Source organism: Colossoma macropomum, unplaced genomic scaffold (assembly GCF_904425465.1).
Source record: "Colossoma macropomum unplaced genomic scaffold, Colossoma_macropomum, whole genome shotgun sequence".
Classification (NCBI taxonomy): domain Eukaryota; kingdom Metazoa; phylum Chordata; class Actinopteri; order Characiformes; family Serrasalmidae; genus Colossoma; species Colossoma macropomum.
The window spans coordinates 41,080,570-41,096,268 of NW_023494791.1; the positions used below are offsets into that span (position 1 = coordinate 41,080,570).

Here is a 15,699-nt window from a genome sequence, read left to right on the forward strand (position 1 = left end):
CAGCTACATGATGTGCTTCAGCTCGGTCTGCTCTGCTGGACTCTCCATCGTAATCCTGTCTGAAAGCGTTCCATATAAGTCTGCAAAGGGGCCTCCTGAGCTTTTTAGATGTGCGAAGGTGAAATAATTGAAGATTTGCTCCCCCTCACATCAGCCAGGCAGAGAAGAGAAAACAAGTGTAATCTAACTGCAGATATAGAACATTGTATCCTCATGTCTTCATATCGCACACTCTTTGTTTGTAGACACAAAGATGGAGCTCCATCACTACAGAGAACACAGTTCCACTGCACCTCAGTCCAATGCTGGGGGGTTTTATACCCCTCTAGCCCACATTTGGCACTGGACGTATTGAACTTAGGCTCGTGTGCAGCAACTCCAGAGCATTTCATTCCATCAACAGTGTTTTTTACAGAAATTATACAGTGTAACTGATTGCTATATTCACTAATTAGAAGGGGTGTCTGAATACTTCTAGACATGTAGTGCATTAGTTTCCTTTTTCCCATGTTATTCCCGTATTTTCCAAATTTCCTATATAGTTTTTTACAATATTATACTCAGTTCTGCTGGAGTGGACACTATTTGAAACCGTTGCCTTGTATCACTACTTTGTTGATTTACAGTTAGAGACTGTGGCTCATTGTTTGATGCACGATTTGTGTTAGCCATCCTCTAACCCTTCATCAAGGGTCAGTTTCTGACCACAAAGCTGCTCTTGGCTGGAAATGTTTGGGTGGCGGAGCACACTCACCCTAATACCAACAATAATGCTATGCCTGTTACAACACAACATCACTACAACACAATACTGTGTCACTATCATGTCCACCATATGAATAACATCTGGCCAGCAGAGGTCCTGTGGTCAGAAATTGACCAATGACAAACAGACAGATGGGCTACAGTCTGTAACATACACATATGGTGACAGAATTTCACTCATTTCAATGAGATATAATATAAAATGACTCCACGCCTTTGTTACTTCCTATGTTTAACATTGACTTCCAAGGGTTAAAGATTGGATGAAGCCACTTTAAATGAAACTGTTCAAAGCAATCATCTAATAGTTGTCTTTTCTTTTATAATCTTATAGACTTTTTTTAATCGGTTTCTCTCATCTGTATTGTTGAAGAAGGCCTGAGTGGAACCTGATTCATTCCAGCTGTGAGCAATACTCCCTCCATGGAGCTTGACACTCCTCTACTGTGCATTTGTGTTATTGCAGCTCAAAGCCCGGTTAAATCAAACAAGTGTATAAATTTGTACTTCATATATTGAATGTACACTTCCCAGCAGGACACTTTGCGTTCTTTTAAAATTTTCTGAGAAAATTTCAAATTTCGTTAAAAAGTTACTTGTAATAAACTTGAAATAAAAAATGCTTGCAAGTTTTTTTTTTAGCATAAAACAACCATTTTCTAATACTTTGAGTATATTTAGCTTCAACATTTCATGTTCACTTCAAGCTTGGTATGAAAAGTTGGTTTTGTCTAAATATACTTTTTAAAAGCACATGTTGAAACTCTTTTGGCCCAAAGGGGGGCCCCAAGTTTAATAATACACTTCTATAACCTAAGAATAGCTCATCCAGTTTACACTGAAGTCCCTGTAGTTACCGAATAATAAGCCTTATCTGTCTGGGATTTTAAGGGGTTAAACATCTAAGAGGTTTGATTGCTGATAAGTGCTGACACTACAACAAAATATAGTAAAATAGACAGGGGTTGGCATTATTCTCAAATTTCAATTTTCGGAGAGCACTCATAACCTAGTAGTGAAATTGATGTGTATAAAAAAAACACCAAAAGCATTACAACACCATGTCACTGATATGACACCACGTCACTACAACACAATACCATGTCACTATCATGTCCACCACCTAAATAAAATCTGGCCAGCAGAGATCCTGTGGTCAGAAACTGACCAATGACAAACAGACAGACAGGCTACAGTCTGTAATGTACACCTATTTAATGGACCTATAAGGTAGTGGGGGGCTCATAGTGGATGATAAGCATATACTCTACTTCCATATTTACTAGATTGGTGATAGAGCTCCATTAAATTGATATGGAATGACTCTGTTGGCAGTAAATGTATATACTTTTTAAAAGCACATGTTGAAACTCTTTTGGCCCAAAGGTGGTTTAACCCCTTAAATGGCCAGTGTCCACTGGCAGGCCCCCAAGTTTTATTATATACTCCTATAGCATAAGAATAGCTCAACTAATTTACACTGTCCCAAAATTTATTGAATAATAAGCCTTAGTGTGTAATGTGCCTGGGATTTTTAAGAGTGCTGATGAGTGCTGACCCTACAACAAAGGGGTCAAATGGGCAGGGGTTGGCATTTTACTCAAAGTAGGACTTTTATCACTTGCTTCAATTTTGAAGACTTTGCCCTACATTATAGTCTTTCCAAATGGCATTGAAAGCATGCCTTACTAAGTCATGGCCACAACTTATCTCATTTTCATGCTTTGCTAAGTCATGGCAATGACTCAATTATCTCATTCTTATACTTTACTAAGTCATGGCCATGGCTTAATTACCTCATTCTCATGCCTTAATGAGTAATGGCCACGACTACTTAATTGTCTCATTCTCATGCTTTACCAAGTCATGGCCACAACTTATTTATATCATTCTCATGCTTTATTAAGTTATGGCCACAAATTAATTATCTCATTCTCATGCTTTAGTAAGTTATGGCCATAGCTTAATTTTTTCATTCTTATGCCTTACTAAGTCATGGCAACAAATTAATTACCTTGTTCTCATGCTTTACTAAGACAAGGCCGTGGCTTAATTACCTCATTATCATGCCTTACTGAGTAATGGCCATGACTTAATTATCTCATTCTCATGCCTTACTAAGTCATGGCCTCGACTCATTTCTATACCTTATAGTCATGAATTATCTCATTGTGGCAATGACATAATTTTCTCATTTTCATGCCTTAGTAAGCTGTGGCCAAGCATTAATTTTATTAAGAACATATTATTTTTTAGACATTTTTGAGTAAACAAACAACAAATGCATTAGCTGAATAAAGGCAAAGCCAAAACATTCATGTGGCACATGAAGGAATAAAAGCACAATATTTGATAATCAGTTTTTGAGCCTAGTCTAATTTGTATGTCATTGATGAAATCATCATGTTAGAGAAATATTTTTATAATGATGTTATTGGTGTTATCCATAAGGCCATCATCAGTCTCTGCCAAGTCTCTGCATGTGACCTTCTTAGCATATTGAATGTTTCATATGTACATGACAGTCAGTAATATGGTAATATTGAATAATGCTGCCTGAGGCTCCTGTTGCCACTCAGTGTAATTGGATGTGCCTTTATTCAGGGAGGGCATTTCCCCCAAAAAAGCAAAGCAAACACTCCATTACTCCATTACAGCCATCCCAATATCCCATCCCGCTTTATTGCATCCCGCTAATTAACGCGGGCGGAGGCGGGCCCGCTCATTTCTGTCTTACACTCCATAATCAGCTCTTTCACCCCGTTAGCATGTAGAGCAAACTCAATAATCGCACGCCGGATGGCTGGAGGTGGAGCCATTTGGAGGGAGAGAGCAGGAAAAAATGTAATGAAAAGGAGAAGGATGAATTTGTAGAGGGAGGAACGCTAAGCACAAAATTAGCCAAATCAGGAACACTCATCTTTCATTCGTTAGCGTACAAAAGAATTTGGCTGATTTGAAAAAAACGGCTAATTTAAAGCCCCAAAGTTCAGCTTCCAAACAGATGTGATGGGGAGCTGAAGCATGAAGAGCGATGCATGAGTGAGGGGAAAACACACAAAACTGAAACTACATGTAAATGTGATCCCGTGGGCCTCAGAAAAGGTACTGTTGAGTTACAGAACTGAAAATACAGAGATAAAAATCAGGATAGTTGGGTACAATAATTTTATCAGTTTTTAATGTTGCATATATTGAATTAGTTGTAATGCATTGAAGGTTCACAGCTTCAAAGGTTCAATGTTTACTTTCATGTTCTGTTGGTGCCGAAAGTTACACTAGTTTGTAATTGGTCATCTTTTGAAGTTTACCATTGCATTTTAGACCAAATGTGCATGAAAACTGGAACCTGAAAAACTTCTGTTTAGGGATGTGCAGTCTGACTCATTTTTAATAAGATGTCACTAAAGCATAATGTTTTGTTTTACAGTCCCTTAAATTCTAAGTATCAATCAAGCAATCAGGTAAATGTGAGATGCCAAGATATATATACATATGTAGAGAGAGAGAGAGAGAGAGAGAGAGAGAGAGAGAGAGAGAGAGAGTTTTCTTATCTGTGGTTAAGTGAATATTTTACATATAACTGTATATATATATATATATATGTGTATATATATATCCTCTTTCTCTTCCTATGACTGTTTCTGGGCCTAGCTAACATAGACTAGTCTACTTAGTAAAAAAGCCACATCAGAGCTGGCCACACTGTCTCTGCCTTCTCTGTCATGTCTTCAAAAATGTTCTCACATTAAGACACTTTTGGCAAAGTGCTCACATTCAAGCATTCATACTAATACATACAAGTAAATCTTTCATAATTTACAATCCTGTTAAAATAGAAAACTGGCATGGAGTTGTAGGTTTGTATAGTTTCTCTATCTTGCTGTGATGAAATGTAACAAATGCTTTCAGTATTCAAATATAGGCACCTCAAACCATCTACTATGTGCATAACTACTCATGCACACCCCTACTGCACTTCCTATGCAGGCTGCCAGTAGTGGTCCAACGCTTCTTGGAAAAACATCTTTTTTTGCACTAATTTTCATTACAAGTTAAGAATGTTTTCCCTTCTCCTGTAAAGTTACCATTTTAGAGACACAATGTTTTGTTCTGACAGTGATGATATGACATAGTGATGATACATATATACACTAAGCCTTCAAATCTTAGATATTTACAAAGATTATATTATGATCTGTTTTAATTCAAGGTATTAATAGAGATAGTAATGAATAAAGTACATACAAAATCATCATTTGATCATCTTTCTATTGGGAGGTGTTTGTAACAAACTCTAACCCCTAGACAATATTTAAAAAAAAAAAACTGTGAAAACAAATCTTTTTATTTAATTTGTATTTGTATTTTTAGATTTTTTAAATCCAGGTGGGCAGAAACCCAAAGTCTAAAAAAGCAGTGTGTATTATTAAGAATTGTCACCACCAAATGAAAAATATGATGATTTTATATGTGTTCAATTGTTCAAAGCTCTAGTCATGCACGGCCATTTCTGAGTTCTCCTCAAAACAAGCTAAAATTGTCACTACAAAACAGTTACTAGTGAAACATCGGGTAAAGTTTTGGTAGTGTTATGATTTTTTGATTGTGACCTAATGAAATATTTATTAATTTCACTGAAATAAACATAATTACGGTATAGGGTCACCCAGTGCAAAGGAATTTTAGTCAGATGTCCAAGTCAGTTACCAACTTTGAACAAAAATATATATATAAGACTTATGATGTGAAATTCGTTCACAATTATCAGTGTTTTTTGTGTGTTTTGGTTTTGTTCGGATTTATAACTATTTATGACCATAAAAAGCACAAATTCTAGTATGTCAACCAATTGCTCGTGTGTTAGGCCCATACTAATATTAGAATGAATACAAATAAGATTAATACAGTAAGTAGTAATTAATGTATGTCAAAGTGTTCATTTAACATTTTTCAAATCTCTTCTTGAGGAAACTCAGTATTATCACGGTCTTTATTTTCTTTTTCAATTATGCTAATGATAGATGATGTTTTCTGCGCAGCACTATAAACTTATTAATCTCTGCTGCAAATGCTCAGAAATCACACATTATTTTGTCACTGATGATTATTTTATTGATTAAAAATTTTGAAATCACAACACAAGTACAGAAATCCGCTCCAGATGAAATAAGCAGCGCTGCCTCTAGAGGACGCCATCAACACAAACCTCAGACTAGAGAAGATGAGGAGAAGAACAGACAGACTCTAATACTGAACACAATCTTTTAATGGATTTACTCTGTTTATGCTCATGATGGCGCTGTTAAGTTTTCCACATTCATTTCTGCAGCTCTCTAGCTGCACTGACCCACACTGACGCTCTCACTCAGTGGACTGGTCAGGGCAGGGTGAGTCAGGTGGCAGGTGTAGGAACGTCCAGAGCTCCAGCGTTCTGGGCGGAGTTTCAGGATGCTGCTCTGGATGAAGGTGCCGTCGGACTGGCGCTGAGACGGACCCGTGTGGACCTCGGGACCCGCCATGGTGGTGCTGTCCTCAGTCCAGGACAGGACGGCACCATCAGGACGGAAACCCCGAGCCATACAAACCACACTGACCTCAGAGCCAGAGGGGGGAGACCGGGGGGGAGCCAGGAGGAGCAGAGAGGGAGGAGACGCAGGACGATCTGGAGAGAAAAATAGTGAGAAATAGAAGTTATAGAGCTCTATTAGAATAATTCTTACTGATTATGCTTTTATTGTTATATTTCTTGTACAGGATAATAATAATCATAATCATCAAACATTGCATTGTTGTCTGCTTTTACGTCAGCAATGGACTTTTATCGATTCAGCATCAGTTAAGACAGATTTGACTAGCTTTGTGAAAGTAAAGCTCACATAGAGTAGATGCTGAATATATATTGATATAGAAATATATATATATATATATATAATATATATATATATATATATATATATTAAAAAAATTGGATATGCATATATTTAAAACATCATATATATGCATTGCATTGTTAAATAATAAATAATATACTGTTTTTATCTATTTATCATAATTCCATAAGAAATTGTCTACCTGAGATTTCAATATGTATGCGTGTGTGTGTGTGCGTGTGTGTGTGTGTGTGTACATATATATGTAGACGAACGATTGAAAGCTGAGTGAAAATATTAAATAAAATATTAATTATTTGAATGAATGAATGAATGAATTAATTAATTAAAACAACAATGCTGGCTACTTTCAATATTTTGTCAACATTTCATGGTGAGCAAACCAATAAAAATGGCCCAAAATGACTTTGAATACAATTGTGTTGCATTAACTTACACTAAAAGTTACAAAGGTTTTTTTCCTTCCCTTGAAAAGCTACCATTTTGGACATAGGACATTTTGCTCTGAGAGCGACCTATACATAATCACATTAAAATTAAAAATGCACATATTTATGGCTTCTATAAGAATTCTTGCCCAGAGCAGCAGAAAACCATCTTCAAGTAAAAGTGTTGTTGCCTCGATGAAATAATGTTGAATCATGATCACAAGTAGCAACTTGAAAAATAAAAACCTATGAACATGAAAACTCAGCAAGTACAGAACTTCAGAGCTGCAGTGGAGCTTCTTAATACATCCAGCATCTTTTAGCACAGAAACTGAAGTTTGTCAGGCTCTGTTTTTCTCTTTTTGGGATGCTACAATAAAATGCTAAAGCTAGAAGTGAGAGATGTGATCAACAGCAAAGGCAGTACAGGAGCTGAACAAACTGACTAGAATGAAATTAAACCCAGTGAAAGCATTTAGTAGCTAAATGTGAAGGACTAAATGGGAACTGAGGTAGAAGTAGTAGAAGTACTTTCCTTACAAAGTGCTTGAGTAGAAAGTATAAACATGTCCTGTACTTAAATATATAGAACTGAATTCATGGATCTAGATAATGTCTATTGTTGTTGTCTCTGTTGTTGCTTACTTAAGTGTTTAATTAATTTTTTTTTAAAATAAAAATAGGTTTTCCCTGTTTTTTTTTTTATGATAGATTTTTGTTGTATTTTACATTGCATTACAAATATACTTTATCTGTTATTTTAGTTTAAATGTAGTTAAAAAAATTCTGCATAGTTTGAAGACAGGAGCAGATTTTACTCACCGAAAGTTACTTCAGTGCCTCCACCGAAAATTGCGTATCACAGTGTTAGAGCTCAGTACAAAAACCTCAGGGCCGTATCTCACTGCTTCTGCTCAGACTGAACACTTCAGTGACCAGGAGTGCAGAATTCAAACTAGTCTAAACAGGACAAAATGACTACAGCTGGGTCAGGATTCAGTCTAGAACTCATGATCATCTCACACTGAACTGAGTGAGTGTCACTGGGTAGAGCTGTGAGTGTTTGAGGCACATTTAAGTCTGTTTTAGGGCTTGTTGGGGTTTTTGTATGAGAGCTTTATTGAACTGCAGCACTGTGCCGGAGCCCTCACAGCCATGGCAAGCACAGTAATAAACAGCCTCGTCTTCAGCCTGAACTCCGTTAATATGCAGGTATTCTTGTGATCCAGATTCACTGTAGGTGAATCGACTCGGCAGTCCACTTGCCCTCGTGCTGTCCTCAAGCAAGAACTTTGGAGATTCACCAGGTTTCTGTTGGTACCATGTTAATGCCCAACTACTGCTACTGGGAGAGCACAGAATCTTCACATTCTGACCAGCTTGAACAGACACGGACTTTTCTTGGGTCAACACAAGACCTTCCAGACCTGTTGAAGTGAACAGAGCAGAGAGATCAGAAATCAGATTACATTAATGATCAGTTTTAAAGAACAGAGCATTTAACAGGATGTGTGGCTGATGTGTCACTAGACGGTCTGAGAGGTTGAAATGTTGAGTAAAGTTACCATAGAGACTGAGCAGGAGTGCAGTGAGGGAGAGAGTGTTCAGCATCATCATGTTCAGCTGTGTAAATGATCAGAGAGACGAGTCTTTCAGAGAAGCGTATAAGCAGCACACACACACTATCACGCCTTTTAAACACAGCCAGAGCAGAGACACATCCCCATGAGACACACACATGCTCATATATGGTGCACTCCAATCTCACTTCCTGCAGTATGCAATGAGTGGCCAGTTTATTAGAAACATCTGCCTTGTATCTGCACAATTTGTCAGCCCCCACACACCACCCCCCCCACACACACACCACCATTCCATCTAAAAATATATATATATATATATATATGGTATAAAAGTCTGAGACTCTTCAACCATTTCATTTCCAGTCAAAATGGCCATTAAGTGCGCATGATTCATTTTTCAGCATCAGGAAACATATATTTAACAAAAACCTACACTGAAGCATCAAAAACTAAATATAAAAACATATTTTTCAGTATTTTGTTTGTCCACTCCATTTTTTTCAAAAGATTTGCTTTGAGTTTTTCAAAAAATAAATAAATAAATGAATAATAATAATAATAATAATACAAGTAAGAAATCTGCAGGGATATTTTTCCAAACCTCCAAAGTTCAGTCCTAAAAGTTAGTTGCATTTTCATGATTCAAGTGATCCCAAACACATTGAATGATGTTGAGGTCTGGACTCTGGAGTGGTCAATCCACTGTTCTGAGAACACTATCAGCTTCTTTTTTGTCTATTTAATTTTCTCAGTGAGGCTTCTTGACAGCTACACATCCTTTCAAACCCACAGTGCTGAGTCGTCTCCTCACAGTGGAAGGATGGACAGAAACACCTGCGGATGTTTTCAGATCTGAAGCAGCTTGATTTTCTCCTCTCTCTCAAAGATGAAAGCATTAAGTGCTGTTTATCTGAGGGGGCAGTTTTGGTCTTTACCAGGTCTAGCATGGTTGTTAGGAGTCTCAGTTTTTAATCATTCTTTGAACTCCAGTTTTGAAAACATTTAACACTTATTTTGTATCTACCCTGTACCTACAATCTTTGGCCATTTTGTCAGGTTCTTCTACATATGGGTGCAAATCTGTTAATGCACATTTTATCAGCTCTACTCTACCCTGTTAATGACCATGTGTTATTAATCAAAATCTTGACTGCAAAATTTCTCTGAATGTTTTCTGCAGTGTTACAGATGCAGTATTTTTAATTTAAGCAACTTTCGAGAGGGAGAGTGAAGCATGACGAGTGGTGATCTGTTAAAACAGAACATGAACATAAACTGTATGTAAAGCAGGTCTCCTGGGACTCCAGAAGAAGCTCATAATAGATCTCTATTAGAACTGAAACTGCTACAGACCCATCTGCAATGTACAGATGAGCATTTCTGTTGCTTACCAACTCTGTTCAGATCATTATATGTGCTGTACAAGGACAATGAATAGACTGATTTGAATATATGGAGAAAAACAATTATAGAACTTCAGTGATAGAACTGAAAAGTCATTGGTGTTATCATTATTCAGAATGATTGAAAAAACATGTAAAAATGGGTAACAGTTTATAAGAATCACATTGATATATGTATAATGCATGCATAAGGCATATCTATTAATGTTTCAAGAATGCATTAGTCTTTATAGCATGTTTATTATGCAGTATGCATTGTACATATAATGCATTATATGTAATGTTGATAACATGTTATATTGTCAGTGCTAAAGAAAAAAGATCTGTTATTCTTTATTTATATTGCTCTTGTTGTGTTATTTTATTGCTATCCGATGTCGACCAGAGGAGGATGGGTTCCCCTTTTGAGTCTTGGTTCCTCTCAAGGTTTCTTCCTCTTCTTCTTATGGAGCTTTTCCTGCCACTCTGGCCCTCGGCTTGCTTGTTTGGAGCTCAGACCTGTACATCTCTGTAAAGCTGTTTTATAACAACACATATTGTAAAACGTGCTATACAAATGAATATGAAAGGAGCTGAATTGACTTTGGCCCCTTTCCTGCAGTAACTTCACATTTCAGGGAAGGCTTAGTTCAGTGTTTGTCAACTGGTCCTGGTGTACCACTTCTCTGCATGTCTTAGAGTTTTACAGTAAAACTTAGGGAAGCCCTGAGGGGTAAGATGAAAGAAATTAAAATGTGTTGCTGAAAATAAAAATCCAGCATCACATGTACAATTTTAACCATTTAAAAACTCAAAAGGCTCAATTATTTTCCACTTCTGTATGAAATAATATATAGTCTAACACTTCACACATTACACCAGGTTTGACCAGTAGGGGCCGGCTCTTTTATCGATTACCCTTTGGGTACCAGGTAAAAGAAAAATTCACTGAGGAGTTAAGCGGCTTACAATTAGCATTCAATACCAGCTTTGAGTAGCAGGGGGCGGCTGTTCTCTTCCCTCTTTTTTCTCGCTCGTCTGAGTAGTGGAAAAAATATGAGGAAGAAGTGAAGCTAAAATTTAGGAATGCACTTTCATTTTAATTTTTTTCCATCTTAAAGCTTCAGGGCTTCCATAGAAAAAACTACATTAGATGTTGGAACATTGCTGTGAGGATTTGATTGCATTCACCCACATCAGCATTAGTGAGGTCGGCTACTGATGTTGGATGATTAGTTCTGGATCATCTTAAAGATACTGAATGGAGCTCCAATTCTCCAGAAAAGGCAGTTCCACTGCTCCACAGGACAATGCTGTGGGCATTTGTACCCCTCTAGCTCACACTTGGCATTGGACATGGTGAGTTTAGGCTCATGTATGGCTGCTCTAGACTGTCCCATTCTATTGACAATGCTTTTCTGTGTAGATTATTCAAGCTATGCACTTGTGTCAGCAGTGGAACCTTTAAGTAGATGAATTCACTGCTTAGAAGGCTGTCTGGATACTGTTGGACATATCATGTATTTTTTCTTTAATGGTTATGAATTTATTTTACATTAAGAATTAATAAAGAATGAAGTCCTGGTTTACATGTTTTCACCAATTGCTAATGACATAAGTTTGCTTTAACTAACTGGAAGTTCAAACATCATCTCTGCTGCATATGATTACAAAAACTTCACAGACCATTTCATCAATGATAATAATTTTATTAATGAAAAAGGATGAAATCAGCAACACAAGTACAGAAATCTGCTCCAGATGAAATAAGCAGCGCTGCCTCTAGAGGACGCCATCAACATAAACCTCAGACTAGAGAAGATGAGGAGAGGAACAGACAGACTCTAATACTGAACACAATCTTTTAATGGATTTACTCTGTTTATGCTCATGATGGCACTGTTAAGTTTTCCACATTCATTTCTGCAGCTCTCTAGCTGCACTGACCCACACTGACGCTCTCGCTCAGTGGACTGGTCAGGGCAGGGTGAGTCAGGTGGCAGGTGTAGGAGCGTCCAGAGCTCCAGCGTTCTGGGCGGAGTTTCAGGATGCTGCTCTGGATGAAGGTGCCGTCGGACTGGCGCTGAGATCGACCCGTGTGGACCTCGGGACCCGCCATGGTGGTGCTGTCCTCAGTCCAGGACAGGATGGCACCATCAGGACGGAAACCCCGAGCCATACAAACCACACTGACCTCAGAGCCAGAGGGGGGAGACTGGGAGGGAGCCAGGAGGAGCAGAGAGGGAGGAGACGCAGGACGATCTGGAGAGAAAAATAGAGAGAAAATAGAATTTATGGAGGTCTATTAGAATAATTCTTACTGATAGTGCTCTTATTGTTATATTTCTTCCACAAGATAACAATAATCATAATCATTAAATATTTCATTGTTGTTAGCTTTTACGTCAGTAATGGATTTTTATTGATTCAGCATCAGTTAAGGCTTTGACTAACTAGGCTTTAGCTTTGCTAAAGTGAAGCTCATCTAGAGGCCAAACATAAAGATGTATATATATATAGATCTATATACAAAACTGTTCAAAAGGAATCACTTGTCATTGTAATAACTGCTGTTATTTTATGCAATAGTAACTTACGCATTATAGATTGAAATACAATTAACTAGTTATTAGGAGGTATTATAAGATATTTTTTTCAATATTTCATTATTAAATAATGTATAATACACTATTATTATCTATTAAAATAATTGCATGAGAAGGTATCTACCTGAGATTTCATACATTTTCATAGCATCCTGGATGTTAATAATATTATGACTTAATTATCAATGTTTTACACTTTTCTTAATCAATGATTAAGGAATGATGTAAATAAAAAAAAAAACAATATTGAAGAAATATTATATTTTAAAATATTTTTTAACTTCAAATTAATTTCATAACTGTAACAAACTGTTTTTATCTCAATCAAAATGGGTGAAAAATGTATCACTATCAGAAAAAAAATGTTTTTCCAAAATAGTAACTAACAAGACTGGATTCTAAAAAAGCAGCTTGTGTTGTCAAATTTTATAAAGTATTAAAAATCTCAAAAATGAAAGATGGACAGGTAAGGTTTTGTTCAGATGATTGAAATGTACCCTATGTCTATACTCACATATATGCCTTTTTAAACCATTAAAAATATGCTAGCTGTCCTTAATATTTTGTCAACATTTCATGCTGAAAAGACCAATAAAATGGCCCAAAATGACTTTCTTAAATTGAAAGGTCTGAATGTTTTTTCCTTTCTTGTAATTTTTCCTTCCTTCCAGTTTTGGAGATTTTTGGAGGTTTTGTTCTGAAAGTGATTATTTACAATTACATTAAAATTCAAATGCACATTTTTGGCTTCTCTAAGAATTCTTGCTCAGGGGAGGACAAAACCATCCTTAAGAAAAAGGGATGTAGACTCAATGAAATAATGATCTCAAAAAGTAAAAGCCAATGAACACGAGTTTAAAAAGTATCAGGTTACAAAACAAACTCCACTTTCAGTGCTGATAGATGTTGGTGTATTAAAAAGCTCCTCTGCAGTTCTAAAGCTTGTCAGTCTCTGTTCTTCTCTTTCTGGGATACTACAATAAACTGCTAAAGCTAAAAGTGAGAGATGTGATCAACAGCAAAGCGGAACGGAATGAAATTATACCCAGTAAAAGCATTCAGTAGCTAAATGTGAAGGGCTAAAAGGGAACTGAGGTAGAAGTAGTAGAAGAACTTTCCTTACTAATGTACTTGAGTTGAAATAAAGTACAAAGATGTCTTCTACCTAAATATACAGAACTGGATGAACGAGTCTAGTTAATTTCTACCTCTGCTTTTGCTTATTTTTATTTTTAAATGTTCAAAAAAACAACTACAAAAGTAAAAAAAAAAAACTTCTTTACAGCTTAAGCATTTTGCATCTTTTGTCTCTCATTATTTTCCTGACTTTTTTAAATAAAAAAAGATTTGCATGTTTTTATAATATGGTAGATTTTTGTAGTATTTTACATTGCATTGCAGTTATTTTAGATTAAATGTAGTTAAAAGTTCTTCATAGTGTGTAGACAGGAGCTGATTTCACTTACCCAAAGTTACTTCAGTGCCTCCACCGAAAATTGCACTGTACCACAGTGTTAGAGCTCAGTACAAAAACCTCAGGGCCGTATCTCACTGCTTCTGCTCAGACTGAACACTTCAGTGACCACGAGTACAGAATTCAAACTAGTCTAAACAGGACAAAATGACCACAGCTGGGTCAGGGTTCAGTCTAGAACTCATGATCATCTCACACTGAACTGAGTGAGTGTTACTGGATAGAGCTGTGAGTGTTTGAGGCACATTTAAGTCTGTTTTAGGGCTTGTTGGGGTTTTTGTATGAGAGCTTTATTGAACTGCAGCACTGTGGCGATATGCCGCTTTCACAGTTATGGCAAGCGCAGTAATAAACAGCCTCGTCTTCAGCCTGAACTCCGTTAATATGCAGGTATTCTTGTGATCCAGATTCACTGTAGGTGAATCGACTCGCCAGTCCACTTGCCCTCGTGCTGTCAACAAGCAAGAACTTTGGAGATTCACCAGGTTTCTGTTGGTACCATGTTAATGTCCAACTACTGCTACTGGGAGAGCACAGAATCTTCACATTCTGACCAGCTTGAACAGACACTGACTTTTCTTGGGTCAACACAAGACCTTCCAGACCTGTTGAAGTGAACAGAGCAGTTTGAGTTCCACATTATTTCAAAGTAATGCTGTCAGAAATCAGACGATTTTAATGATTAGCAATTTAATAATAGCAGAATTTAGGAGGAGGTTTAGCTGATGTGTCACTAGACGGTCACTGAGAGGTTGAAATGTTGAGTAAAGTTACCATAGAGACTGAGCAGGAGTGCAGTGAGGGAGAGAGTGTTCAGCATCATCATGTTCAGCTGTGTAAATGATCAGAGAGACGAGTCTTTCAGAGAAGCGTATAAGCAGCACACACACACTATCACGCCTTTTAAACACAGCCAGAGCAGAGACACATCCCCATGAACACACACATGCTCATATATGGTGCACTCCAATCTCACTTCCTGCAATATACAGTGAGTGGCCAGTTTATTAGAAACATCTGCCTTGTATCTGCACTCTTTGATAATTTTATCAGAAACATGTACACAATAGATAAACTTTGAAGGTTTATAGTTACTGACAGCAACCCATCTGTAGCTGCACAAGTTTACCCTACTCTACCCTGTTCATGACCATGTATTATTAATCAAAACGTTCATATACTAAAATATACATCTTGGCTGCAAAATTTCTCTGAATGTTTTCTGCAGTGTTACAGATGCAGTACTTTTAATTTAAGCAACTTTCAAGAGGGAGAGTGAAGCATGACGAGTGGTGATCTGTTAAAACAGAACATGAACATAAACTGTATGTAAAGCAGGTCTCCTGGGACTCCAGGAGAAGCTCATAATAGATCTCTATTAGAACTGAAACTGCTACAGACCCATCTGCAATGTACAGATGAGCATTTCTGTTGCTTACCAACTCTGTTCAGATCATTATATGTGCTGTACAAGGACAGTGAATAGACTGATTCAGATACACAGAGAAAACCAATTATAGAGCTGTTATAGAGCTCTGAAAAGCCATTGGTGTTATCATTATTCAGA

The 15,699-nt window shown here is 37.0% G+C and overlaps 2 protein-coding genes across 2 annotated transcripts; both read right to left on the reverse strand.

Moving 5' to 3' along the window:
* Window positions 1–5,954: 5,954 nt before the first annotated feature.
* Window positions 5,955–8,773, reverse strand: LOC118809992 (immunoglobulin lambda-1 light chain-like). Its single transcript, XM_036573511.1, has 4 exons — window positions 8,653–8,773; window positions 8,221–8,514; window positions 7,910–7,936; window positions 5,955–6,430 (listed from the first exon to the last, which is right to left on the reverse strand). Exons 1-4 carry the CDS (start codon window positions 8,702–8,704, stop codon window positions 6,102–6,104), a joined length of 702 nt encoding a protein of 233 aa, XP_036429404.1. The 5' UTR covers window positions 8,705–8,773; the 3' UTR covers window positions 5,955–6,101.
* A 3,001-nt stretch (window positions 8,774–11,774) lies between these two features.
* Window positions 11,775–15,033, reverse strand: LOC118809993 (immunoglobulin lambda-1 light chain-like). Its single transcript, XM_036573512.1, has 4 exons — window positions 14,907–15,033; window positions 14,440–14,737; window positions 14,125–14,159; window positions 11,775–12,314 (listed from the first exon to the last, which is right to left on the reverse strand). Exons 1-4 carry the CDS (start codon window positions 14,956–14,958, stop codon window positions 11,986–11,988), a joined length of 714 nt encoding a protein of 237 aa, XP_036429405.1. The 5' UTR covers window positions 14,959–15,033; the 3' UTR covers window positions 11,775–11,985.
* Window positions 15,034–15,699: the final 666 nt, after the last annotated feature.

Coding starts and splice junctions, on each gene's coding strand:
- LOC118809993 (XM_036573512.1), bottom strand. CDS start 14,958: ATGATGATGCTGAACACTCTCTCCCTCACTGCACTCCTGCTCAGTCTC. Junction 14,160..14,439: donor GAAAGCGGCATATCGCCACA/GTGCTGCAGTTC, acceptor ACTGTGGTACAG/TGCAATTTTCGGTGGAGGCA. Junction 12,315..14,124: donor AGGCACTGAAGTAACTTTGG/GTAAGTGAAATC, acceptor TTTTCTCTCCAG/ATCGTCCTGCGTCTCCTCCC.
- LOC118809992 (XM_036573511.1), bottom strand. CDS start 8,704: ATGATGATGCTGAACACTCTCTCCCTCACTGCACTCCTGCTCAGTCTC. Junction 8,515..8,652: donor ACTCCTGCTCAGTCTCTATG/GTAACTTTACTC, acceptor TCACTTCAACAG/GTCTGGAAGGTCTTGTGTTG. Junction 6,431..7,909: donor AGGCACTGAAGTAACTTTCG/GTGAGTAAAATC, acceptor TTTTCTCTCCAG/ATCGTCCTGCGTCTCCTCCC.